Source organism: Lygodium microphyllum, chromosome 23, assembly GCF_053477565.2.
Source record: "Lygodium microphyllum isolate KBCC chromosome 23, Lygodium_microphyllum_v1.1.10, whole genome shotgun sequence".
Classification (NCBI taxonomy): Eukaryota; Viridiplantae; Streptophyta; class Polypodiopsida; order Schizaeales; family Lygodiaceae; genus Lygodium; species Lygodium microphyllum.
The window spans coordinates 45,195,177-45,222,053 of NC_141157.1; the positions used below are offsets into that span (position 1 = coordinate 45,195,177).

Here is a 26,877-nt window from a genome sequence, read left to right on the forward strand (position 1 = left end):
CGAAGTAAAAGCATTCCTCCGACGCCAGGAACAAAGAGGCTTCCCCGAATACCTCACCAAGTGGCGCGGGCGTCCACTCAAGGAGGCCACTTGGATCTCAGAAGCGGAGGCCCGCGAACGCGGAAAGGATGCCTTCGCCCTTTGGCTCGAGGAGAACCCCCCTACTCCTTCCAACGACCCTTGAGCCTCTCCAGCACTCCAACAAATAATGCGGTTCTCAATCATAGACCCCAAACGTGCCTCCACTCCTCAAATGCAATCGAGTTGAGGGTGGACCAGCATGGTAGCAATCATAAAAAATAACTCCATCAAATAAAAAGCCCCAACGTCCTAGTGCGGCAGACACTGGCCAATCTGATAGTATAGACTGTGTTAAGACCCCGCGGTCCCATTAGACCGGCAGACACTGACCAGCTTGCTAGGAAAAGCTGCGTTAAGATCCCGGATGAGTCAAATAACAAACGCTACCCTTAGTTTGCTGAGGTCAGCAATCCAGTAAGGGGGGGTGAGTGTAAGGGCTTTGTAGCTATACCATGCCGTTGCTACCGATTGCACCTATATAGGGAGTAGTAGTGACTCAAAGCCCTGCCTTGTTTCCACTCTACGTGTGATTCCCTATACCCAGTGGTGAACCCTCTTATGTGTGGCGTCACGAGTAGTAGTGACTCAAAGCCCTGCCTTGTTTCCACTCTACGTGTGATTCCCTATACCTAGTGGTGAACCCTCTTATGTGCGGCGTCACGAGTAGTAGTGACTCAAAGCCCTGCCTTGTTTCCACTCTACGTGTGATTCCCTATACCCAGTGGTGAACCCTCTTATGTGCGGCGTCACGAGGGTGTAGTCCTGGGATGTGTCTATGTTGTCCTGCTTTTTGGATTGAATAATACAAGAGTATACCTTGAGCTCATATATCGTGTTACCTTTCTGTGCTGTGTTGAGTACGTAACGAGTGCAGGTTTATCACCCCCCCCGCACCCTTTTTTTTCCTTCTCTCTTGGAGTATTTATAATGATAACTTGATTTCAAAATCCCTTGTTAAAATCCTATCTGGTAACACAAACACACACACACAAACACACAAACACACATCCCCTTATATGCGTGCTCAATTAGCAATGCTCTAGCATAGGATGCCTCATATACGATATTTTTTAGTTGATTCTACTGTATGCATGCACACACACACACACGCGTGCTGCGCGCACACACACACACACACACACACACACACACACACACACACACCCACCTGTACGTATGCTCAATTAGTAATGCTTCAGCATAGGAGGCCCCATGCATGATATATTTTAGTTGATTCTACTAGAATTCAAAACTTAAATTGTGAGATTTGCCTTTGAGACATCTTCGAGGTGTTTCTACTGTGTTAAACTATGTATACACACTCACTCTTTGCATCTAGGAGGACCTTAGCCAATCTTTGGCTAGGGTCTTGGCCAATCTAGCTCTTTGTAATGTTGCTCCCATGGGAGTGGTTCTATCCACGTTATAACTACATACACTCTCTCTCTTTGTATCTAGAAGAACCTTAGCCAATCTTTGGCTAAGTTTTTTAGACAATCTAGCTCACTGTAATGTTGATGCTTATTAAGAATTTCAAATGTTAGTGAAACTACTCTCTCTTGTATCAAGCACATTAGGGGGGAGGAGCCCTATGTCAGTAGATGAAAGGTTCATGTGCTAATATGGATTGAATTACTTGCTGTGTAGTTGATTGAGTTGCTACCAAATCTCACCCTAGATTTAGTTGTCAATAGGTCATGTTGATAGTCAAAAAAGGTTTGCTTGCTATGTTGGACTCTCTTCCACGCCTCCTCATGTGCTTGAACCATACATTTTTAATGGGCAAATCACCATCTCCACCTACACTTTTGCTCGAGCTACCATAGGTCTCATGCACTAAACACATCTATTTGTAGTTGGGCCTAATAGGCAAATTACCATCTCCACCTACACTTTGCTTAGTCTAGTGACAGGTCTCATGTGCTAAGAGGGCCTTCCCATGGTGAGTTTGGCAGGCCAAAACCACAATTTTCTCGAAACTATCCCCTTCCTATGGTGAGTTTGGAAAGGAATCCCATGAAAATAGGGAACTCCATTCCTTTTGTGAAAATTTTGTTAAATAGCAAAAGTTATGACAAAGCATTATAGTTTCACCCCCTCATCACTTATAATAAGAGGTCATAAACTTTTTAAAGCACGATAATTTCACTCTCATCACTTATAATAAGAGGACATAGGCTTTTTTAACCTCATCCAGTTTATAGTAACAACAGGGGAAGGTGCTTCCAAACTTTGAGTTGTGTGTTTGAAACTTTCATGCCCTTTCATGTACCCTTTCAAACACATTGTGGGAAACCCCTCTCAATTATGTAAAATTTTTTTGCATGCAAGATGAATTGTGCCACGGGGGATGCGGAACCAAGGGCTCGAACATACACACACTTAAACCATTAGGCTATGACCGGATCAGTGGCTTTTTTTTTTTTTTTGGGTGGGGACTTTAGCCTTCAGGGAGTTAATCCCTGTTTCCACGCGTTTTCAAAGGAGAGCCGGTGGCGGGGGAATAGAGCCAAGCGACACGTTCTTCTCGGAGATATTGTCCCCCCCCCTCTCTCTCTCTCACACACACACATATAGTAGGGTTGGTTGGCTTTGGGATCGTGTAAACTTGTAAAGCTATGGCGGCACCTTCTCTCTAAAAGTGCACCGTCTCACGAGGACTGTCTCTCTTGGTTCCAGATTTACTGCTCGTTCTTGTGCCCCGAATCGTGACAGGCCTCGTAGACGTCCAGTCGCCCCCTACTCTCCTCCAGCTCCGCCATGGGTGTCCCCGCTTTCTACCGATGGCTTGCAGACAAGTACCCGCTTATCGTCGTCGACGTCATAGAAGAGGAGCCTCGTTGCATCGATGGCGTTACTGTGCCTGTAGATACGAGCCAGCCTAATCCTAACGAGCTCGAGTTCGACAACCTCTACCTCGACATGAATGGCATCATCCACCCTTGCTTCCACCCCGAAGACCGGGTACGAAATCCTGCTCCTCCAGGTTCTAAATTAGGGTTTCTGTTTTTTGGCAGAATTTGGAGTATTTGGATTCCCTGATTGCTGCGTTCTATAGCTGTGAAGTTGGTATTTTTTTACTAAGATCCCCGTCAGGATGGGCTAGATTGCTTGTAACCTGCCTGTCTGGTGAAAAATTGATTGATGTAATGTTTTGGGGGAGATTTTAGATTTCTTTGTCGCTGAATTTTGCAGTTGTGGAGTTAGTAGTTTTTACTAGTTTGCCAGGAAGTGTGTAGCTTTGGTAGTACTGGCTTGTGATCTTCTTGTAGATCCTAAACTTATTGGTCACTGTTGTCGAAACAGCCTTCCCCCACCACGTTCAGTGAAGTTTTCCAGAACATGTTTGACTACATTGACCGAATATTTGCAATGGTTCGGCCCAGAAAGCTGCTGTACATGGCCATTGGTGAGTTTTGTTTTGTTTTGTTTTGTTTGGGTGCATATACTGAATAAAATTTGACACAAAATGTTCTCGTCTGGATAAGTCAAAAGCTGGTGATTTTTTTGCACTACAAATGGTTTCTTATCAATTGCCCTTTGAAATCAACCAATCGCTCTTTGAAATGAAGCAGCTCTGTGGACTTAATAAAATTTGTGTGCCCAAACGTTTTATGGTAGCAACGGGGATTATATATTTGTTCGATTCCTCTTGTATTCCATGCGTCCATTTTTACTAGTGGTTGATTTTGGTGGTGTTCATAGTGGCAAGCATGTAGTAGTGAACTATAGAAGGCTGGTGGTTGTCTTCAACTTGAGTGTGGCTTGCTTGTCGGGCTTCAGGCATTTACGTTTCAGCCCCAAAGTCATCCAAGCTAATACACACATGGGAGTCTACTAAGACGTCTTTTTTGGCGGTGCTCGTAGTGGCATACATGTAGTAGTGAACTATAGAAGACAGCCTCTTCTATCATTATTGATCCCATTATCTTCTTTTTCATCTTTTGCATTCCATTGAGCTTGATCTTGTCATGATTCATCTTTTGCATCTATCAACAGCTGTAAATTATGTGATCTGTAAATTATGCTAATCGGCTGAAATTGCGCATGTCCATCATTCTTGATCCCATTTTCTTTTTCATATTTTGTGTTCCTTTGAGCTTGATCTTGTTACGATCCACCTTTTGCATCCGTCAACAAGTGTGAATTATGCTATCCGGTCAAACTTGCACATGCCTTTCTACTTTTAGTTGAACGGGTGCATCAAGAGAAACTTGTTCACTAGCAAACAACTTGAAATCTTATAGGTCACATCGGTTCACAACTTATATCGTGGTTTGTTGTTGGCTCAAGTTTGGGACATACTAATATGGCCATTTGGTCAATATTAAATTCCTACGACTCCAAATAGTTAGTTTATCATTAGTTGTATACATCCCTTTGTAATTTTTGCAACATGAACAAGTATGAAGTTCCAATGTTAGTCTATGTAAACTTTCTCAAGTTCGAGGGTAAATTTTGAGGCTCCTAGTCAAATTACCTAGACTGGGGAGTGTCTTAGATATTCAAGGAGTAACTTAATACATTGTAAGTTGCGAGACTATCATTCTTTATTGGTCTTCCTCATTCCATTGTTCATTCTTGTAGTTGGTTTAATGCTACATTTGTCAAAATGACAATGTGGAAGTGGAACACAAAATCAAAGAGCATAGATATGAAACATAGAACCCATGGAAGCATGGAGAATCAAATGAGAGCAACGAAAATGACTTCATTATTGTGCAGCTAAAACAAGTATAACAACCATCAACATAGCAAGGATGAAGCAAAAACATACTAGCCTCTATTCATATCCAAGAGCAACAATATGATGACCAAGGCCATCCGTAATGGATCATAGAAACACAAGGGATCATATGAAGGGGGATACGAATACCATACAAAAATGGCACAAAAGAGTGGTCGCTCGATCCTCCTAAGGCAGACACGTGTAGGTTGTACTAATGACCCCATAGCTCATAGATGGAATGCTGTAGAGGAACAAAGCACACCATGTGGCACGAACATTCTGGCATGGGCCTTTGTGGGCTACACCTTAGACAAGTACAATGAGCTTGAAGCACCACCAATAGGCCAGGTGGATGAAGATCTACAAGCCATTGCACATCAAAGTTTCATGAGCTGTCGACATAGCTCGTTATGCAATAAACGTGAAATCCCTCTCATGAGCATGAGCATGTCCAACGGTTCCCTCATATACACAAGTATAAGGAGTATAAAGTACAAATGTATATGTACTTGGAGACAACACCATCCAAGATTTCTCTAATGAGCTCTCTTTGCAGTGAATACCCAAAGAATTGCTAGTTGTAGATAGTGAAGCTTGATATAAGAGAAGGTAGTAAGAAAAAAGGCCGTTTCTGAAGTGTGAGAAAAGTATCAACATGCCCTTTACACCTCCACATATGCCCTTTGGCCAAAAGCATGTAGATGCAATATCAGAGAGACTAGAAGATCAACATGTCTCTCCCAAGGCTTTATGGTTGGCAGCTAGGGAACCAAGATAGATGCCAAATGGGAGCACCGTAATATCGTTGGGGCATGAGAAGAAGAGGAAGATATGATGTATTAACACAAATGATCTACCCAACCAATGAATAGCTAAGGAGAATGAGTGATGAAGCAACATGTGATTGTCTACAACACACGTGTGACTATGTAAGCCACCGCCTTAGAATCTCAATGATGCTCATCTCGTCATCACTAGAGAAATGTCTGTAATGGTCAAGACAACGTACAATTCTTTGTAAGCCATGAAAGGTGTGTTAGAATAAGGGGTAGCAATGGAAGCGAGAGACATTTGTTGCAATTGATTGGACAAACACAAAGAAAGGACATTGTAAAGAACAAAAGACCTCACGAAAAATATGTGTGTGAAATGAAATCATATACCAAGGCACAAGACAATACAAAGCTCGGGCTTTGAGTCATCGGTAGTGGGAACAATGTTTGTAACCAGCCTTCCTCCTCGGATAGGGTGGTAAATCCCTGATTACAACTTAATTATAGCAGCAAACAATAAATGCAAATCTGAAAATACAAATTTACCTACTGATCTTAGACAATGCACACCCGATTAGCCCCAAAATTAGCGCCCCTTTTGGTATTTCTTTAGCTTTATTGAAGAAAAAGTTGACTTACAATGGGATTCTCCCAATCCCTTTTGGTTTTTCAACTCTCCTTGTTGTCCAAAGTGACCAACATGTCTTCAATCTATTTTGCCCCTTGATTCGGGCACTCAATTGGCCTTCACCCACTTCATAGACAATGGAAATGCCCCAAATTCAATGATTGGCTAGTCCTCCACTTGAATTCAGTTGAAATTCACCTTCAGTCTTGTTGAATCCAAGTCTTCAAGCTTCCAATTTTTGGCACGCTTCCCAAGGCTATTGCTAAACCCTAATTTTTGCTGTAAATTAGGGTTTATAGCAGAGAAATTTGCAATTTCTCAGCCTTCAAGGGTCCAAATGCTGAGATCTTTGGAGCAAGGCTGTGAAATGGCTGGGAGATGAGAGGGAAAGCTGTAGAGAGAGAAAATTCAGAGTTTTGTCGCAAAGAATGATTGAGAATCAGTCAAGTGCAGCTGTTGCACCGCCACAACAGCATGTAGATGCAAAGAATTGAAGAAAATCAGTCATTTACTGCTGCTGCCTTGCCTCAACAGCCTGTAGATGCCGTCTCCTGCTGTTGATTGGTCTTCTTTTGCCTCTAGCTGCCTCAGAAGGTCGTCAATGGTTGCAAATCAGACCAGTAGCCTCCCCTTCCTCTCTCTTGCAAGCTGAATTTATAGAAATGCCTCTCTTCAGTTAGTGACATGCTGGTTATGGTAGTCACGGGCCGAAAAGGTGACCAAAGTCAAGGTTGTGGGTGTGTGAGAATGAGAGGAGTGGGCTGAGCTAGGTGGCCCTCGTGTATGCAAAGGGCCAAGAGCCCAGCCAAGGCACATGGGGTTGGGGGCAGTTGACAGTTGATGGAGTGTTGAGTGCAACAGGGGTGGCAAAAAGGGCTGAGTTGGGTGCCTTGTCAATAGCCTAGCAAGCATGGGTCGAGGGATTGCAAGTGGATGAGTGATTTGGCTAGGAGGACCAAGATGGGTATTGTGGCAATTCGAGGATATGGATATCTAGGCATCGTGTTGAGGTTTGAGTTCGGATGTGTTCAAATGGCCTGGTGTGTGGGCGTTCGCATGCGATAGTAGTAGAGTGGGTTGCAATAAGGCTCGAGTAGGATCGAGTTAATAAGACTGAGATGTCACATGTGTAAGGGTGGTCAACATTGTTGGGTCGAGAGAATGCCACCTAGTTGAGCTAATGTGGAGTATGGCCAAGGGGTGACCAAGGTGGTTGGTGGGCTGTTGATTGTGGCAACATGGATTGAAGAGGGCCAAGATGGCTATCGTAGTGATGTTCAACCTGAATGATTGAGCTTCCTACATCGTAGGGACAGAGGAATGATGGTTTGATTGGTGTTAGAGCAAGGGGCTTGTCCCAGTGTTGTTTGAGTGAGAAGTGATGCGAGTGTTGATTGTGGAGTCTGAATAGTTGTGCTAGGGTGGTCAGGCTGAGAGCTTGGTGTGAAGCAAGGTCGAGACATTGTTTTTAGGCTAAGGGCATCTTTAGGTTGAGAAGCTTGGTAAGGGCTGAGGTTGAGTATGGGGATGGGCTGAAGTTCTAGTTTAATGGTGGGAAGGTTGACTAGTTATTGGTCCAAGGGGAAGGGGTTGAGGAGAGAGGTCAAAGGTCGAGGGCCTAGTTGGAGGTTGAGGTATTGATGGTGGGCGAGGTCAAGTTGAATCTATAGAGGTTGAGCTTGGGCATTTGAGTTCGAGTGTCTGAGCTTGAGTGTTTGAATGTGATGTCACAATCAGTGCCTTGGGTGTGGCCAAGCCGAGGACTAGGTAAGGCCAATATGATCGAGTAGGCTAGTGGCCTTGCAAGGGCACTCAACAAAGGCAAATAAAATAAATAATAACATTATCCTCATCCACAACTGGGGGAGAGATAGAGAACCGATACTTGTATACTTGGCAGGTGCTTGAGACGATATTGCTACCATTAGAGTTTGGTTCCACCTCCAACTTTTCTATATTTGCTTTCCCTATTGCAATGTCTACCACCTTGCCTTCTCCTTCCCCCCCAAAACCACAACTTGAAAGACCTTAGTTTTTCCTCTCCCACAGGGAATCACATAGACTCTAAAACTGAATTTTTTTGCAATTTTTAACAATGTAAGGTTGCTTCCTAAGGTTCTTCTCCTATTCTACCTGAATTCTATTTTTTGTCACATAATCAACCCAAGCATCAAGAGCAACAAATGACTGTCTTCATAATTCATTCCTAAACTATATCATGCTCCGTTTTAGTACACGTGCCTATTCCATTTTAGAGTGCAAATGGATTATGGTGGAGAGAGCGTACCTTAATAGTTCATTCTATGTCTTGGCAATGGAACCAAAATGTTGTCACTTTCGCTAAAGCTTTGTGGACAACACGGGACTTGATGAAACACTCATCCTTTCAAGTGTTTTAACTGCACTAGCTAGATGGCCGTCTCTCAACTAATCAAAACATCCACATGAACGACATGATTCTAAGGCTTACAAGTGATTGCATGATTTGAGTGGTGCTCCCTTATCCACCTCTAAAGTAGAGAAGAGGAGAAACCCAACCTCTCCGCCACTTTGCTTCTCATAGAGGAAGAAGAGAAGAATGCGGAGGAAGAGAGAATCTTTATTCCCAAGTCCCTCACTCTCTCTGTCACTGTCACACTTTCACTCTCCCTCCCTCTCAAGATGATGCATAAGAAAAAATAGTAGAAGCTAGAAGGAAGAGAGAGCTCTCAAGATTGTATACCACAAGAATGAGCTTATCCATTCACTTTTTGACTTTTATACATAGGGTTTGAGTTTTGGGCTTCCAATATCAAATCCGTTGCCCATTCCTCCTTTTTGGCCCGTGGACGGTCTTTCTTGTTTCACGCACACATTAAGATTATATTTTTTGATTTCTTGAAAGCGAATAGAAGCTAGTGCCTGCCTTCGTTGAGTTGCGGGTTTTCCTTTCCAACATGGAGAATATTACACCCTGTACGGGCACGACCTTGGCTCTCAAAATAATACTAGTAATTACATGGCCCCGGTATCAACTGGAAAATATAGTGTGCACGCCGTGACTTTTTCAGAAGGAAGTTTGAGTTAACTAAATAGATGGTTACAATCACTTGCACAACTCAACAGTTGTGCATCTATTTAAATAATTTAATGAAGTCTTTGAAATAAATTGCGCTTGTTGTCGTATATATATCCCATTCATCTTCCTCTACACATCAACTGTCAAAAATTCAAAAAATCATGTTAAAAAATAATTAACTGAATAAATGTAGCTAGCCATAATAAATCAACTAATTATTGAAATGTCATTAAGTAATCAAATCATGTAGACCTTAGCACTTGAGATATGAATATTGTGGCATCACCCACGTACATCTTCACTCATGTTCACACCTACAAGTCTCTCGCCTGGAAAGGATAGGTGTTTCCATCAACCTTTTGCCCAAGACGAAAAGTGAGTTGCTCTTAGGAACATGCCTTGTGCTAGCAAAGAATCATTCAAGGCACTTATCCTGGCAATGTGTACACAAGGGAGAACCATTCAAAAACCATGCAAAGCACATGCAGTCATTCATTGAGCTTACTCAACAGGATGGTTTTGAAATTTTATAAGATAGCAAGGATAAGTAGTGCCAATGTGGATGGTCATATAATCAGTATCAATAATAGATTCATGAAGTAAAAGTGCATTATCATCTTCAAGCAGTGGGAGAGAATTATACACGAGATGGACAGGTAATGAACTTTTGAAGAGACAAAGAAGACTAATATGAAAGGTATTATGAATTTTCCAATGAGAGGGCAATTCTAATTTAAAAGCATTAACATTGATACAATAAAGAATTCTAAATTGTCCATAAAAATTGGGTGCATATTTAACATTAGGATTCTTCTCAACACGTATTAATTTCTAAAATATTATTTGTGCTTGACGCCTTTGCCATATTTGCACTTTTGTTGTCTTTCCACCTTCATTTACCTTTGCCATTTACAGCTTTTTGCTAGTGTGTTGCTCATTCTCCTTTGCAGTTAATATAGTCTTTCTTCTCGGATAGGGTGGCAAATAAACTGATTAAGCACTAATTACAGCAAGCATAAAATTCACATAAAGTGAAATATAAATGTTACGAATCAATCTTGGTTAGTAGACTCTTGATTGGCTCTAGAATTAGTGACTCTTGTAATGTTTTTTAAAACTTATAATTGCAATTGGAAGAAGCACACTAAGATTGCTCCAATCTTCTTCCAAATCTAATGCCTCTTGTTGTCAACAATGACGAGCAAGCCTTGTATTTGATTTTTACCCCTTCATCTAATAGGGGATTGGCCTCAAATTGACTGTTGGTTTGTCAAAATGAGGCAAAAATCTATAGTCATAGGGGATGCAAGGGACACAAGCGGGAAATGCAAGGACGATGTTTTGAAATGCAAGAAAGGGTGTATTTCCATACACTAGTCAATCACAAGGGGATGTGTCTCGGGACGAGTGCGATGGGGGGGTGGGGAACACAGGGGATGCCATGGGTCATAGGGTTTGTACTTCTTGTATTGTGTTGTAGTCTTTAGTCTACTAGTTTTATTGCTTCTTAGCTTGTACTGTTTCTTGTAGTCTTTAGTTTAAGTACCCATGATTTAGTGTTTACTGGTGGACTTAAGTCTTTATGTCTTATGGCATTTATGATTTGTCACATTTAACTTTTACTACATTTCTTAGCTTGTTCTATTTCTTGTAGTCTTCAATCCAAGTACTCATTGTTTATTGTTATTTTTTGGACTTTAGTATTTATGTCATAGACTATTTCTTAGTCACCATTTGGCATTGATAATTGTTACTTCTACTCTTCAATTTGAGTATTCCTTGTTCATTTATGATTCAACTTTCATGGCTCGTGTATTGTTTTAGACTTTTATGTGCCATTTTAGAAGGTTTTTGACCTATAAGGTATCGGATTTGTTTAGTCTCTTTATGGAGTTTTTCAATTATGTCTAAAGAACGTATAATTTTTAGGTCTCCATCCTGGTTACGGTTCCCCATCCTTGGTGACAATGCCCAAATCTGATTGGGATGGTTAGCCTCTTGAAATCTTGGCAATTTCTTGAATTTCCATTGTTGATTTCAACTATCAGGCCTTCAATTTCATGGCATGGAAGCTGAGTGACTATTTAACCCTAATTTTTGTTGTAAATTAGGGTTTACAGGAGCAAAAACACAATTGCTCTTCATTGAGATGTGAAAATGGCTGAGAATTGTTGAGGAATTTCATGCTGTAAACAACGAGTGTTCGTTTTTGGTTTGCGGAGTGGAATCTTAGCTAATGTGTTAAACACTTCGCTTGGGGAATATGGTCACAAGATTGAAACTCCAAGGAATTGTTGACAGGGTCTTGTAGAAGCAGTGGAGCATGTGGTTTAATTCGATACAATGCACAAAACATAGAAACACTTGGCGTATGCACATATGACATATGAACTAGTGTATTTGTTCTTAATGGGATAAGAGAAAAATTCATATAGGTGCTGAATGAGTGCTTAATGGATAGGCTATTGATATTTTTTTCCCCTTGGAATGAAATTCTTTTTAGTTCCATATTTTTCCCTCTAACTCCATCCTGTCACATCGTCGCCATTGTTGCACCTTTTGTAATGTTATGTGGGTAGGCCGACGATATGCCTAGATAAACCAGTGGATATAAAGAGCGGATACGAAATAAAAAAAGGTATGACGTTGGTAAGTTGAAAATGATCATTTCATATTAAACAATATAATCTCAGCCTAGGCTATGAAAGCTAGAGAAGCATGCTTGGTCCAAATCCAAGCACCGGATAATTGGCCTTATAGAAACAAAAGATCCAAATCATAATGCAATGAATTCATGTGAATGAGTGTAAGCTCTGTGACCTAAACATGGTTGATGTTGACCACATTCAAGGCCAATTATCTTATTATGATGGCAAAAGAGGCCAAAATGGTGACAACGGAAAGCTTATCACTAAGTAGCCTTCCCAATCGTTTGAGAAGAGAGGTCAATTGGCAAAGCAGGGTATAATTCATATTCAAAATCTAATTGAGAAACAGGGCAATACCCATGAAACTCCATTGAGCGTTTATTTAGAGGCCTTATTTGGTGATTTGGGCTGTTTCACTCTCGGTGATGAAGCTTATCCCCCATTGTCTCACTAGTTGACCCTTACCTCCTCATCCTTCGAGGAGTCATATCTAGTATTCAGAGTTTGTCTCGATTTGTTACTGCTCTCGCAGCTTGTATGGGAACAATGCTTTACCCCTAGATAGTCTAGTCAACTGTTGTGCCTCAATGCATTTCGGGGAGAACAAGCTAGCTTTGGGTTTGAGTGGTGCTAGAAAGGTTCGAAAACCCACCAATAAGGCCATTGAGATTCGCATAAAAGCCAATAGGCCTTAAACAATCTAATATTAATAGCTTGTCCATGTTGTTTTAATTGAAATTGCTAAAGTTGCTATCAAATTGCATAGTATAATTGCTTTTTTAAGAGACAAGGATAATTTAGGCTTCATTAGACCCAAAGGTTTTGATGAAATGCTTTTGTTGCACAAGTACCGCTTGGAATGATATCGGATACGTGGGATTAGATACCCCGGTATTCCTAGCCGTAAACAATGGATGTTAAGCACTACGCATATTGATCCATGCAATGTTGTAGCATTAGCGTTAAGTATTCGGGAGTACTTAAGTGGCTAGGGGTGAATCAGAAAGCTATGACTTTGTTCCTTTAATGAGGTCTGAAGGGCCATAAGAATGGGTTTCCTGATCTTTGTGATTGTCCTTGTTCTTACTTGGTGTAAATGCCCCGAACAACGTAGTATGCTTAACAATTATGATATTCGCTTGTTTTCGAGATTTAATATAAAAGAGAATGAACACTTAAAGCTGAAAATGAAAATTACTCACAAAATTACAGCCATGAAAATGTAAAAGTAATGGAGACAAGATTGAGGGTTGAAGATGGGCAACCCCCCCCGAAGGAATGTATTTCTGCTCAACCCAAGTCCCTTAGGGAAGAGCTCAGTTACAATCAACCTGAGGGTGAGGAGAAGTAATTCTCACTCTCACAAGATCATGCAAAGATGTACAAACACACATGCATTATCTATTATGCAATGATAAGAACTGATTTCTTTACAGTATGAGAGAAGAAAGAGGAGAAATCAGCCTTTCTCCATCGTTGATCAGCAGTACATGGATAGGGCTTGCTTCTTGTTACTAAAATGGAAGAAAGAGCTCGAGAAGGAGGTGCTGTAATGAATTTATAGGCTTGCTGTCCTGTAAAACAGCAGTGATAGAAGAGGGAATATGGGGGAATTTGATAATGGAGAAGTGGGGGATGATGATGGGGATGGATGGGGCAAGTTTCTGGCTATCTGTGGGTGCTGTACATGAGTTTACAACAAAGAAAAATGATGCTGAATGAAGAAAAACGAGCTCTTATTTATAGGAGAGGGAAGAGCTAGTACAAAAGGGGAAAGTGGAGTAGCACAAGACAAGTGTCCAGCCACATGTCATGAGATGTGACAAGTGGTGGGACACTTGGAAACTTGTGTGACAAGTGTCTTGACACTTGTCTCTTCTCTATGGCCTTCCTTTTTGGGCTGAATACTGTCAAGAAGAGAAACAACCAAATTTAGTAAGCACAGTCAGAGTACAGAATTTACTATTTTTAGAATGACATCCCTATTTTTTAGGACTAGCATTTTTAGGCTAATTCGAGGCTCCTAAAATTTAGAGACCCCCCAATATGGGTGTTATATGAAAGCTTTTCCCAGGTACATCGCAAAAACGGTATCAGAATCTTCATGTGACTTTCCTATGCAAAGAAATGTGCAATTCAAGCTTTCAGCCCACACATGCACATTGTACAAGCATTTCATGATCATGCCATCTTGTTGATTGTAACTGTTTGTTCTGGCGGATCTAGCCCACACTTCCAAGGCATCAATCCTTTCTGTGTGTGAGTCTAAACCTGATATGCGTGAGTTCTTGTCACACAGGCGCCCAATCGGGCCATATAGGTGGAAGTGTGAACTATCTTTTCTCTAACCCACCGCGTGGGTCCACCATAACCTGTGACCACTCATCAGTGGCCAGCTCCAATGCACTTTTCTTTATATCTAATTAGTGCAAAGGAAACAAATTTTTAATAAATCATTATATAGACAAATTAGTGAAAAAGGATACAAATTCTGTTTCTATAGAGTTGTGACAGCCCTCTGGCTTTTTATTCAGCTGTCCTCAGCTGAAAAGCTTCTTGATATGGCTAAAGAATGTTTGAAACGGTATCAGAATCTTCATGTGACTTTCCTTGCACAGTGGGTAGATGAAAAATTCATGAAGGATAAAAGGTATTATGCTACTTGTCATTTATGTTGATGATTTGATTATGATCGGTGACAGTGATGAAGATATCCTTCATGTGAAAATGCTATTGAAGCAAAAGTTTGAGATGAAGGATTTGGGAGAGCTGCGTTATTTCTTGGGCATTGAGGTGATTAGATCACCAAGTGGGATACAGCTCTTGCAGAGGCAGTATGGATTGGACATGCTGTCCAAATATGGGATGACAGGCTGTAAGCCTATTTCAGTTCCTTTGGAGCAGAATGTCAAGCTGAGCACAGATGCAGGTGAGCTTTTGGAAGTCCCTACTATGTACAGACGCATAGTAGGAAGTTTGATTTATATGACTATTACCAGGCCAGATTTGAGCTATGCTGTTGGATTGGTAAGTCAGTTTATGCAGGCTCCAAGGAAACCGCATTTAGATGCGGCTAGACGCATACTCAGGTATGTGAAGTCCACATTGCAGTATGGACTATTTTATGAGACTGGGGTTCAGATACAGTTGCATGGATACACTGATGCTGATTGGGCTGGTAGTATTTCTCATAGACGATCTACCAGTGGATATGTGTTCTCTTTTGGGAGTGCTGCAGTCACTTGGAGCAGCAAGAAACAACCTACAGTTGCCTTGTCGAGCACAGAGGCTGAGTACAGGGGTGCAGCAATGGCTGCATATGACACGGAAAAAGATTTCATTTGACACCCATATTGGGGGGTCCCTAAATTTTAGGAGGTCCCTAAATTTTAGGAGCCTCGAATTAGCCTAAAAATGCTAGTCCTAAAAAATAGGAATGTCATTCTAAAAATAGTAAATTCTGTACTTTGACTGTGCTTACTAAATTTGGTTGTTTCTCTTCTTGACAGTATTCAGCCCAAAAAGGAAGGCCATAGAGAAGAGACAAGTGTCAAGACACTTGTCACACAAGTTTCCAAGTGTCCCACCACTTGTCACATCTCATGACATGTGGCTGGACACTTGTCTTGTGCTACTCCACTTTCCCCTTTTGTACTAGCTCTTCCCTCTTCTATAAATAAGAGCTCGTTTTTCTTCATTCAGCATCATTTTTCTTTGTTGTAAACTCATGTACAGCACCCACAGATAGCCAGAAACTGGCCCCATCCATCCCCATCATCATCCCCCACTTCTCCATTATCAAATTCCTCCATATTCCCTTTTCTATCACTGCTGTTTTACAGGACATCAAGCCTGTAAATTCATTACAGCACCTCCTTCTCGAGCTCTTTCTTCCATTTTAGCAGCAAGAAGCAAGCCCTATCCATGTACTGTTGATCAACGATGGAGAAAGGCTGATTTCCCCTCTTTCTTCTCTCATACTGTAAAGAAATCAGTTCTTATCATTGCAAAATAGATAATGCATGTGTGTTTGTACATCTTTGCATGATCTTGTGAGAGTGAGAATTACTTCTCCTCACTCTCAGGTTGATTGTAACCGAGCTCTTCCCTGAGGGACTTGGGTTGAGCAGAAATACATTCCTTCGGGGAGGGGGGGGGTTTGCTCATCTTGTTGATTGTAACTTTTGTTCTGGCGGATCTAGCCCACACTTCAAGGCATCAATCCTTTCTGTGTGCGAGTCTAACCCTGATATGCGTGAGTTCTGGTCACAGGCGCCCAATCGGGCCATATAGGTGGAAGTGTGAACTATCTTTTCTCTAACCTACCGCGTGGGTCCACCATAACTTGTGACCACTCATCAGTGGCCAGCTCCAATACACTTTTCTTTATATCTAATTAGTGCAAAGGAAACAAATTTTTAATTAATCATTATATAGACAAATTAGTGAAAAAGGATACAATTTCTGTTTCTATAGAGTTGTGACACTTGGGGTTTCCTTATCTTTGTCCTTGTCCTCAACCGGGTTTTTCTTGTCTGACAAGGGTTATAGGATTTAACATGTCAGAGGGTACCATGGTTGAGGGATTCACTAAGCCAAAGGTTTCTGGTTTGGGATTGACAGAAGAAAGATTGTCTTTAGACTCATTTGAAATTATTTTTCTGGGTACTAGAGTAATCATTAAATCAATTTTCAATATTAATATTCTGAAAATTAACTTATTAAGTTGGATAATACTAGAAAATGAGATTAAAAGGCTGCCACTTGAAAGGAGGCTGTTAGAGAGTAAGGAGATGTTGTTGATGTGATTTGCAGCCACCAGGGACCAGTCCTACAGCAAGCGACAACAGTTTGGAGCCCACCAAGTGTAGGTGATGGGAGCCCAAGATCCTTCTAGTGTAGGTGACAACATATAGGATGGGGTAGTAGTCTTTTTGGTGATCTTAAGCTGTAGGCGACGGCTTCCATGGTTGTTTGAGCAAGGCAACAACAATTTTTCACTCTTTTTCACGATGAAACTTTGAAATTTCTCTTTCTACAGCATTCTCTCTTATCCTTCAGCTATCTCTCCAAGTCATCTCAGTTAAATCTAGCCATTTGAGTCTATAAATCCTAATTTACAATAGAAAGTAGGGTTTGATAGCCACCTTGGGATGTATGCCTAAAATTGACGTCTTAGAACTTGAATTCCAACAACAGTTGAAATTAAAGAATTTCAAGGAGATTCAAGAGGCGAGCCAACCCATATCAGATTTGGGGCTTAATTTGTCTTCCAACGAGCAGGATGAGGGCCAATCCCCAAGCAAACGAAGGGGCAAATTGGTTTTTAGGCTTGCTAGTCGTTCATGACAGCTAAAGGCTTTTGGATTAGCTAAGGAGATCAGAGGATCTGAGTTGTACTCCATCCATTTGCAATAAAAGTTAAAGAAATACCATCGGGGCGCCAAGTTTAAGGGCGAATAAGCTGTCCAACGTCCAAAATTAAGTGGTAATATTTGCATTTTCAGTTTATTTGAATTTTGTACTTGCTGTAATTAGTGTTAAATTGAGTTACTACCATCCTATCCAAGGAGGAAGGCTAGTTTCATGTGTTGTGTCTCATATGTAGGAGGTGGATCTTAGGGAGACGTTTCATTGGTATCAAGGCAACAACTTGCAATCTAGCGTGAGATCTAATGATGAGCACAAAATCACTTTTGCTCACAGGACCATGATGGTTCACGTGCGAAAGATACGCTTTTATCTCATTTAGGATGGTATGGGACATTGTCAGTGGGAGGGGTGTACATGGGGGGCATGTGTTGTGGGTGGTGGGTACAACAAAGTACGTTTCTTGTCTAGTACATAGTCGGGTTTTGTGTTGGGGTGATGGGTCCACATGGAGTTTTCGGAAGGATTGAGGAGTGGGGTTGGGGAGTTGCCACTTTGAGGCTATGGCAGATCATCACTACTAGCTGAAATAACATTTGATGTTAATATCACAATTAACTTTAATGCTAACATAATTGTTAAGACATCAGGATTTTTGTTTTGACAATTAACTTAGCATTTGATGTTAATGTCACAATTAACTTTATTGTTAATATTGGATGTTATTATATTAACATCAAATGTTCATGTCAATGTTATTGTTAATTTTTATGTTAACATAATTATTAATGCTGATTTTATGTCAAGTTTGAAAGCATTAGAAATATTTTGATCTTGAGGGGAGAGAGAGAAGAGAGAGATGATGATGCCAAAGAAGAGAGAGGAGAGAGACGATGATGCCAAAGAGATAGAAAGAGGGTGAGAAGAGAATGCTGAAGAGAGAGAAAGTGAGTGAGGAGAGAAATGATGATATCGAAGGGAGGGAGGGCATTGAAGGTTGCAGGGTGGCGGCTTGTTTTTGGATTGGGGAGGCTACTGTGAGAGGCAGCGTGTTTGTGTTTCAATTGGGCATCAAGTTAGTCACTGTGGTGTTTTTGTGTGTGGGGGGGGAGGGGGGACTGAATATGTCCATAATACGTGGAGCTAGTAATTCATTGCATTGATCTGGTGGTTGCATGGCGGGACTCTATGTGTGTCGCAGAAAATGTAAGCAGTCAAGTGGCTTCATTTTTTTGAAATGCACGTATCCGCATGGATATAGGGCAGTTGAGCGTTCCAGCCGATTTCCTCTTTAATTGTTATATGTTGTTCTTTCTCTCAAGGTTTCCATTTAAACCTTTTACTTTGAGCAAAAGCTAGCCCCCCAAAATTGTCCTTGTGCTTGTTCTTGAAAAAGAAAAAAGAACTAAATAGATTTGCGTTAAATGCATTCTGTTTACAGTCCTGTCTTCATCTGTGCTATGCCTTTCTCTATGCTCTAATCTCCACTTACTCTTGCATTTGGGTTAATCATTTTCTCTCAATCTTTTTGTTCTTTCTCGATCTATTTCTTTTCTTACTACCATGGCTTTTGATGGAGTATCTCCTTTTGGTGCTTCCGTTTCTACCAAACCTCAACAAATAGAGGATGTATCGGCTTCTCCCGAACTTGAACACTCGCATGCCAATGTCTCAAAGGATCTTCTTCCGTAGCCGTATATGAAGATAATGTTCCGTTTTCTTAGGTTTTGGGGTTGTTGCCATAGTTGGGTCACTTGAACTACCTTTATTTTTGATTCCAGTTCTGGTGTTCAAAGTCATGTTGCTGGATTGAAAGGTCTTTTCCATTGGCAGTTGGATCTTGTTCAACATGCAAGCCTTCTCTCTCTCTCGGATTTTGTCCCCTAGCATACGGCGATTTCCTTGGTTGTTCAGCTGTTTTTTTAGTTCTTTGTGTCTCTTATATTCTTGTAGTTTTGCAGTGAATAATATAATTAGTCTTCACAAATACTATAGAGGTGATGGTTATCTTACTAAGGGAGCCCAAGTGATCACTCCAGGGAGGCTAGGGCAACCGATACGCACCCTTTGTCCAATGCTCTGGTTACTTTGGGGTGGGATGCTTTGGGGTAAAAGATAAAGAAAAAAAGGGCTTGGTTGGCCTACTTCTCGTGGCACCGTTGCTGGGCTTAAGAGGGGATGTTGAGCTAAAAATGCATTAGCTTCACTTAAATAGCCCAAAACATGCTTAATTAAGGAAGAAACTTTGTTTATTTAAAAAGAAATGCATTCCTAGAGAGTGTCTATATCCCATAAGCACAAACTTTCTATAAATAGGTATGTTGCCCTCCATTCAGCCCTAATCTCGTTTTTTGTAGGTTTCAGGTGTTTTCAGCTTGTCGCCCACACCCTGTTTGCTGAGGACATCGCAATCTAAGCTATCTATTGCAGTCTTCACTCATTTGGCGCCTATTTCTAGCCCTCCGTCATCAATTTGCTGCTGTTTCTAGCCAGGTGATTGCTACTGTCTGTTATCCAATTGTTGTATAGCTTGCCACGTCAGCATATTGTTGTGTTTGCAGGCGCCAGGTGCTACCCTTGCAGATTTTCTCTCTCCTCCAGATGTTACCATCATTTTCTCAGCTTGTTGCTGTTATTTTCTCTCTCCAGCAGCGTGCGTTTATTGTTTTCTCTCTCCTCACTTGCGTTTTTAGTTTTTCTCTCTCCTCACTTGCGTTTTTAGTCTTTCTCTCTTCTACATTGCCGCTTGCATCAGATCCAGCCTTCATTGGCTGCGTTTGTTGGTGTTCGATATCCAGTGGTTGCCTTGCTACGATTCGGGATCCGTTCGGAGTACGACACACTCTCCAACTCATTACCCTTGCCCTAATCCTTGAGATACAGGAGTTTGAGGTACAGTATTCATTCACTGCATAGTGTGTTTGCTGCATGAGCATTGTATATACAGTAGTCATATCACTTCTTTCATTCTGTGTGTTCATTGTCTCTGGGTTACCCTAACCCTAACTGTGTTCTTCTACCAGACTGTGCTTTGTTGTAAGGTGTTATTTGTGTCTCTGTGTTAGGGTATTCCTTCACAGTAGAGAGAGAGAGAGAGAGAGAGAGAGAGAGAGAGAGAGAGAGAGAGATCTCTTGTGGGGGCCAAAACTGAGGACAAAATTACGCACATCAATCATCATTTGTACATTCCACTTCGGGTGCCAAAAGGCACAATCAATTGGAAATTAAAGGAAAAGTAAAAGTAATCTCTAAGGTCAACCTATCAATTAGAAGATAGGGGTATAATATGCCAAAAGGTCCATCCATACATTTTCAGATGGTCCAGTTATTGGTTCCTTACAAAGATCTAGCTTGCTTCATTGCTTCTATTTTTTCTTGCATGGTTTTGTATCTTAGAATTAAGTGTTTCCTTTGACCTTGATTGAAGGATCCCCAATGTTAATGAGTGGGATGGTTCTACACACCTTTCTTTATAAGATATTGTGTTCTGGAATAGAATAATCTCTCTCGAGCTCTTCATCTTCCAATACTTTCGACCTTGTCCTATTCATCATCCAAGCCTCCTACGCTAATTTCCTTGGTGACCCAAGTTTCAAGCTATTTTTCTTCAATCTGTGTTATTACCTGATCCAACATAATTTGAAGCAGCCATTTATTTGTCTCTATATGCAAAATGGCTGGTCTTAGCCACTTTGAGTTGTCGTGAAGTGGCCAGCCCACTTCTATATTTAGCTTAGGGCTCCATGCAATCCTGAGATAGCTTTTCTCTCAATACCCTCAATCACCATGTGGTAGTAGCTGCTTTCATCTCTGAAATTCTTCATTGCCATTATGTAAACTCTGGCTTTTTTGTGTGATAAGGGTGATGCCACTATTTGTGGTCACCTTCTTCTTCTTCTCGTCCTTCACCATCCTTTTTGTAAAGGTTTCTCAACCTTACTATTCACAAGGCATGCTGTGCATATACATCTACATTAATGCCGTGAGATAGATGATGATAGTGTGTGGAAGTGCACACTTAAAAGCTCCCAAGTGCAACACATTGCAGATCTTACCACAAAAAGTCTAGAATTGCTTCAGCTAAGGTCTGTGTGGGTGATCAACCACCACCACCTGTATCATTTGTATTTTTGTGTTCTTGGAGTGGAAAGAGAATCAATGCCTCTTGTACAACATTCAGACAATTATTCCACATGGTAGTGCAACTTGATAATACAAATTTTAATTGGGTATATACACATTTCGTATGGATGGATGCGTATGTACAATTCTTTTCCAAAACGTTGTTGAGTCTTTTGCTTTTCCTCAAGCAAACTGTTGTGATCTAGTAAGTTACTTCAGCTATTATAGAAAAGTGCTATGCTTTGCTATCAATTTTCTTTTCCTCATGGTTGGCTATTGTGGTTGTAACACCTTGTTTGCAAACTTGTAATGAAGTTGATTTTTTACTACTAAATTTGTTCTTTAAGGTCTTAAAGTGACATCTTAGGGTGGTGGTTTTGGTTCTTTTGGGTGTTTTTTTTGGGGTGAGGTTTTACTGATCTCGTCATTGTGGGGTCTTAGTGAATGTTCTCTTTTAATTTTATGAATCCACAATGACTGATAAAGTTCTTGTATACGTGCCTCCTCTATTGATAACAATGGGTGATTGCTCTCTGGTTTACTTAAACTTTATGGCAGATGGTGTTGCTCCAAGAGCAAAAATGAATCAACAGCGTTCTCGACGATTTCGAGCTGCAAAAGATGCAGCTGATGCGGTATGTGTAGTCTCTTGTTTAATTATGATTCCAGTCTGCTAGCTCAGAATTCCGAACTGGATTCTGAACTAGTTTTTGAGACAATGCATGTTCACTTTCATTTTTGCTTGGATTTCTCTCTTTCATTGATCCATTCGTCAAAGCCACAGTAGGTGATGCTGCATCACTTCTGATGCTTAGTTCAAGTACATTGCCATCTCTGATGGCCAACAAAATTGTAGCTTCATTTCGTGGTGTTTTTTCCTCTTGAAACTCTCCTTATGGTAGATGGTTTTTGAATAGGCAGCTGAAGAGGAAAGGTTACGAAAGGAGTTTGAGGCAGAGGGTCGCATCATACCTCCGAAGGAGAAGTCTGAAGCTTGTGATTCTAATGTTATTACTCCTGGAACACCTTTCATGGGGACTTTGGCAGTTGCATTGCAATATTATATACATTTACGGTTGAATAATGATCCTGGGTGGCGAAATATTAAAGTGAGGGCTGATCTTATACATCTGTTATTAGGTCTTTTACTCAAAAATACAAGTTGCATGCTGTAGATACATTTTGCAACAATGTTGATCTTCCCCACCCCTCTTAAACGTTTGATAGGTCATTCTGTCCGATTCAAATGCTCCAGGTGAAGGAGAGCATAAAATTATGTCGTACATCCGGCTTCAAAGAAATCTTCCTGGCTTTGATCCTAACACTCGTCATTGTTTGTATGGACTGGTATGGAAAAGTGTTATATTTTTGTTGCAGTTGACCATATGTTATACCACGTATGCCAGTTTCTAGAAGTCTCTGTTTTTTTGACAGGATGCAGATCTGATAATGCTTGCTCTTGCCACTCATGAGGTGCATTTCTCCATATTAAGAGAGGTATGTGGTTCACCTTAATCTTTTTACTGTTTTTAGTTCTCTTTTCTTATTACAGGAAAGCCACCATGAGTAGTAATGTATGCCTTTTTCCCTGAACTTATTTTCTGAAAATATTAGGTTGTATTCACTCCTGGACAACAAGACAAATGCTTTCTTTGTGGCCAAGTTGGCCATCTGGCAGCTGATTGTGAAGGGAAAGCCAAGAGGAAACATGGAGAATTTGATGAAAAGGGTGAAGAAGGAGTTGCCAAAAAGCCCTTCCAGGTTAGAAATTAATTTTGGCTCTCATGTGCATTTTTTGAATATCTGTTTTTGAGTTCCCCCTGTTCTGGAGTAATGAAATTTAGAGGCTAGGATAAGGTGTACCTCTATTCAGGATTTGATTAGAAAAATATAATCTGGCACTTCAGAAATTATATTTATATTCCCTTTTAAGGGAAAAAAAAAAGGGCAATGAGGCTAACCTGTAACTATATATGAGTATGGGAAAAGAACATTCTTCTTGACAAAGGGGGTAATAACCAGTATGAACACATACAAATGGCAAATAGTTAGTATATTTTGGTGGATTTTTGCAGAATGTGACACAGCTTAACATAAATACTTTTCGAGCTGATTATGTATCGAGTCCACCCTGAAACAAAACTCTCTTGGATGCCACTAATAAGCTTATTGTGATTGTATTATTCGAATGGGCAAAATGCTTGGTAAATGTTGTGGTGATTGCTTCAATAAAATGCCTGGATGTGAGGAAACATTATCTTTTGTTGGCTATTAATGTGGCATCAATCGATGTTCACTCCCTGGAGTTAGCTTTTGCAAACCCCTAACCCAATTTAACTTGCAGTAAAATCATATTCTGATTCCTGTACATCTCTAGAGACCGCCCCGCCCCGCCCCGCCCTGCCCTGCAGCCCCTGTTTGCCCCTAGCCTGTGCATTGCTCTGTTTTTGTATGTGAGTGTGCACACTCATCACTGGATTTGAACCTGGGTGTATGATAGAAAGCATTGATGGTTTACTGGACTCTGGATATTTTATTTTCAGTTTGCTGTTATCTTTCAGCTTGTAAGCACCATTAACTTTTCTTTTCCCCAGTCTCCTGTGCAATTGACTAATTTTTATCTATGCTTGCAGTTCCTACAAATTTGGACCTTGCGCGAATATTTGGAGTATGATTTGAGGATTCCAAATCCTCCTTTTCCTGTGGATTTTGAGCGACTTGTGGATGACTTTGTTTTCATGTGCTTCTTTGTGGGCAATGACTTTTTGCCACACATGCCCACTCTGGAAATTAGAGAGGTAGGTTGCTTGTCTAATATATCTGTTCTTTCTGGTTGCATATATAAGGGAGACTAATAACTTTTTATCAATGTTGTTCAAATACTTAAAGCATTATATTGCATGTAAGCCATAAGCGTTTGGAAACAGGTTGGCGTGCTCTGCGTGGAAGACGGTGAATATAACTTTGCAAACTGTGAAATAGTGCAATGGCATTGCATCTGTTCTTAGTGCGCAGTTGTCTGCGTTGGTTCTAGTTAAGATCCTTTACTTGTTATCAGCTGGTGGAGGGAAGTCTCTTTGCACTACCCCTCAACCCTTGGGCTGTGTCCTTGTGCAATTTTGTGGGCCCAGACGAGTTTGGACTGTCTAGTATGTGCTTAATTCTCGCAATGGTAGCTCTCCTGTCACCTGGTAGGTTGGGAAGTCTGTGATTGTATTTGGGAATGGTTGATATCTTGGTCTAAAGTGTATGGTGGTGTTTGCGGAGACCCTTTTATTGTCCAGCTAAAACAGGGGTATGCATTGCTGATGTTGTTGTAGGCAGCCAAAATAGTGTGTGCATGTGGATCTTTTGTGTCTAGGAGAAAAATTAGATGCTGATTCTAGGTGCACAAGAAAGCTTGATGTGTTTAGTAGAAAAGCAATGCAGTGGGGGGGAGAAAATGGAAGTTTTGCACGCCTGTCTCAATTCACCAGTTGATTGACGTTCCTAAATACTGACTCTCTTGTATGGTCTTCATGCATCTGCATCTTTGATTGTCATAGAGTGAGTGATCTGTGTGGAAGGTATTTTATCAAGAATGGGTAACCTACACCAAGAGAACTGGCCTTATGCCAGAAGCCATGACTCATTTGTTTTGCTTATTCATGCTCCACATGTTTGATATGTCATGAGAGAACTTTATTGCGATTCACAAACAGTTAAAGCTAGAGTTGAGTCTTTTCACTAAAGCAGGAGATTTAATTTTGCAGGGTGGAATCAATTTGCTAATGGCTATATATAAAAATGAATTCCGAAGAATGGGTGGATATCTTACAAATGGTGCTGAGGTATGCCAGTACTGCTCTGTTTAAATGTAGCTATTAGATTAAAGGTTATGAAATTAGTCTCCCAGAAAAACAGCTTTTTCAATGGTCCGTGAAAGGAAAGAGGGAACATTCATGTGCATGTTTCCTGTAATGTAGAGGATATATACTGAAGCTAAGGTTTTGCTTCTGCTATGGAACATTGATGTATGAAAGAGTCGTGAAACAGTGATGCTACTTGGCATCATTATCTAGGTTCCCATGCCTGCCACATGGTCTAGAGCGCACTCAGCTTTCAGTTGAAGTAGCTTGACCTTTTGGTGCATGCTTGCTAATCATCGTTAACCTGACTCTGTCTCTATTTTAAAGTGAATGTTGATCATGCGAATTTCTTATTTGCAGGTTAATCTGAAGCGGGTTCAGCATTTTATACAGACTGTGGGAGCAAACGAGGAGAGAATTTTTCAGAAAAGGGCTCGGTTACATCAGGTTTCTTGTTGATTCTGATTTTATTTTCTGGTTTTGGTGTTTAAGGGACATGACAATGCAACATGCATCATCATAGGCATAGGCTTTTCTAGAGTAAGGATGGAATTGCATTTGGTGGCACATTCATCATCCTTCATGGAGTTACTAGTTTCATCGTTGCATTTGCAGCGCCAACTTGAGAGGCGCATGCGTGAGAAGGGCAAGTTGAAAGGGGAAGATAGTGCCATTCCAAATGTCAATCCAGCTGACATAGTGCCAGTCAAGCCCAATCGAGAATCTCGCCTCGCCTCCGCCCCTCTGCCATCTCCATTTCATTCTCGAGGTCAGTCAGGCAGAGCTGGACCTAATCATGCGAATGGTGTTACTTCTCCTAGTGTGCATGTTTTAGCTCCATCATCGCACGCTGCAAAGATTTTGCGTGTAGAAAATGGTGATGTTTCTTCAGGAATTGTTACAGCTGAGGATGCAGAGGTGAGGTCTTACATAATCCATATAATGACCCATTGGTCTGATGTTTGCAGACTAACTCTGGGTTTTTCGTTTTTTGATTGAGCTTGTGGCTTATTTAAAAGGTGTAGGCTAGACAACATTGCATAGAGTTCTAATGAAGTAGAGTGAGTAGTATTTTCTTGCTACTGTTGGTCGGTAACCAAGATGATTCTCATGAAGCAGGCTAAGAACGCCATGGAGGAGTTGAAACAGAAGCTGAAGGAAGCACTAAAGGATAAGTCAGACCTTTTTAGTACTGGTGAACCCCTGGAAGACAAGGTTTGTACTCTCTTAGAGGTGTTAATCTCTCTTTGGGGTGTTAGTGGCTTCTTGGTGATTTTCCATGTTTAATTTCAAGATGGGAAGTGGACCGCTTCACTGAAATACCCAGATATAAATGTGTTGTGAATGTAGGGGAAGTCCAGCAATAGGAATTAAGATGTTAAGCCATATACAATATTAATATGTTGTATACAGCCAACTCAGTCTATTTTTTTCACTCTCTTCAATACATGTAGTTTAGTTGCTATTTATTTGCATTGAAAGGGATGTGTCTCATCCCTATGACTGGATTTGTAGGTAAAACTTGGTGAACGGGGATGGAAGGAACGCTACTATGCTGAGAAGTTTGAGGCATACACTCCGGAAGATGTTGAAAATGTGAGGGAGGATGTGGTAAGTACT

At 40.9% G+C, this 26,877-nt stretch overlaps 1 protein-coding gene across 1 annotated transcript in view; it reads left to right on the top strand.

Annotated features, from left to right (window-relative positions):
- The first annotated feature begins 2,630 nt into the window (after nt 1-2,630).
- Nucleotides 2,631-26,877, top strand: part of XRN3 (5'-3' exoribonuclease 3) — a 61,986-nt gene continuing 37,739 nt past the window's right edge. The window contains exons 1-13 of the mRNA XM_087663695.1: nt 2,631-3,045; nt 3,388-3,490; nt 21,968-22,044; nt 22,327-22,518; nt 22,637-22,756; nt 22,844-22,906; nt 23,024-23,170; nt 24,043-24,207; nt 25,162-25,239; nt 25,618-25,704; nt 25,873-26,175; nt 26,377-26,472; nt 26,773-26,868. Of these exons, the coding sequence (XP_087519821.1) occupies nt 2,842-3,045; nt 3,388-3,490; nt 21,968-22,044; nt 22,327-22,518; nt 22,637-22,756; nt 22,844-22,906; nt 23,024-23,170; nt 24,043-24,207; nt 25,162-25,239; nt 25,618-25,704; nt 25,873-26,175; nt 26,377-26,472; nt 26,773-26,868 (1,731 nt within the window). The 5' untranslated portion in view covers nt 2,631-2,841. The remainder of the gene's footprint in view (nt 3,046-3,387; nt 3,491-21,967; nt 22,045-22,326; nt 22,519-22,636; nt 22,757-22,843; nt 22,907-23,023; nt 23,171-24,042; nt 24,208-25,161; nt 25,240-25,617; nt 25,705-25,872; nt 26,176-26,376; nt 26,473-26,772; nt 26,869-26,877) is intronic.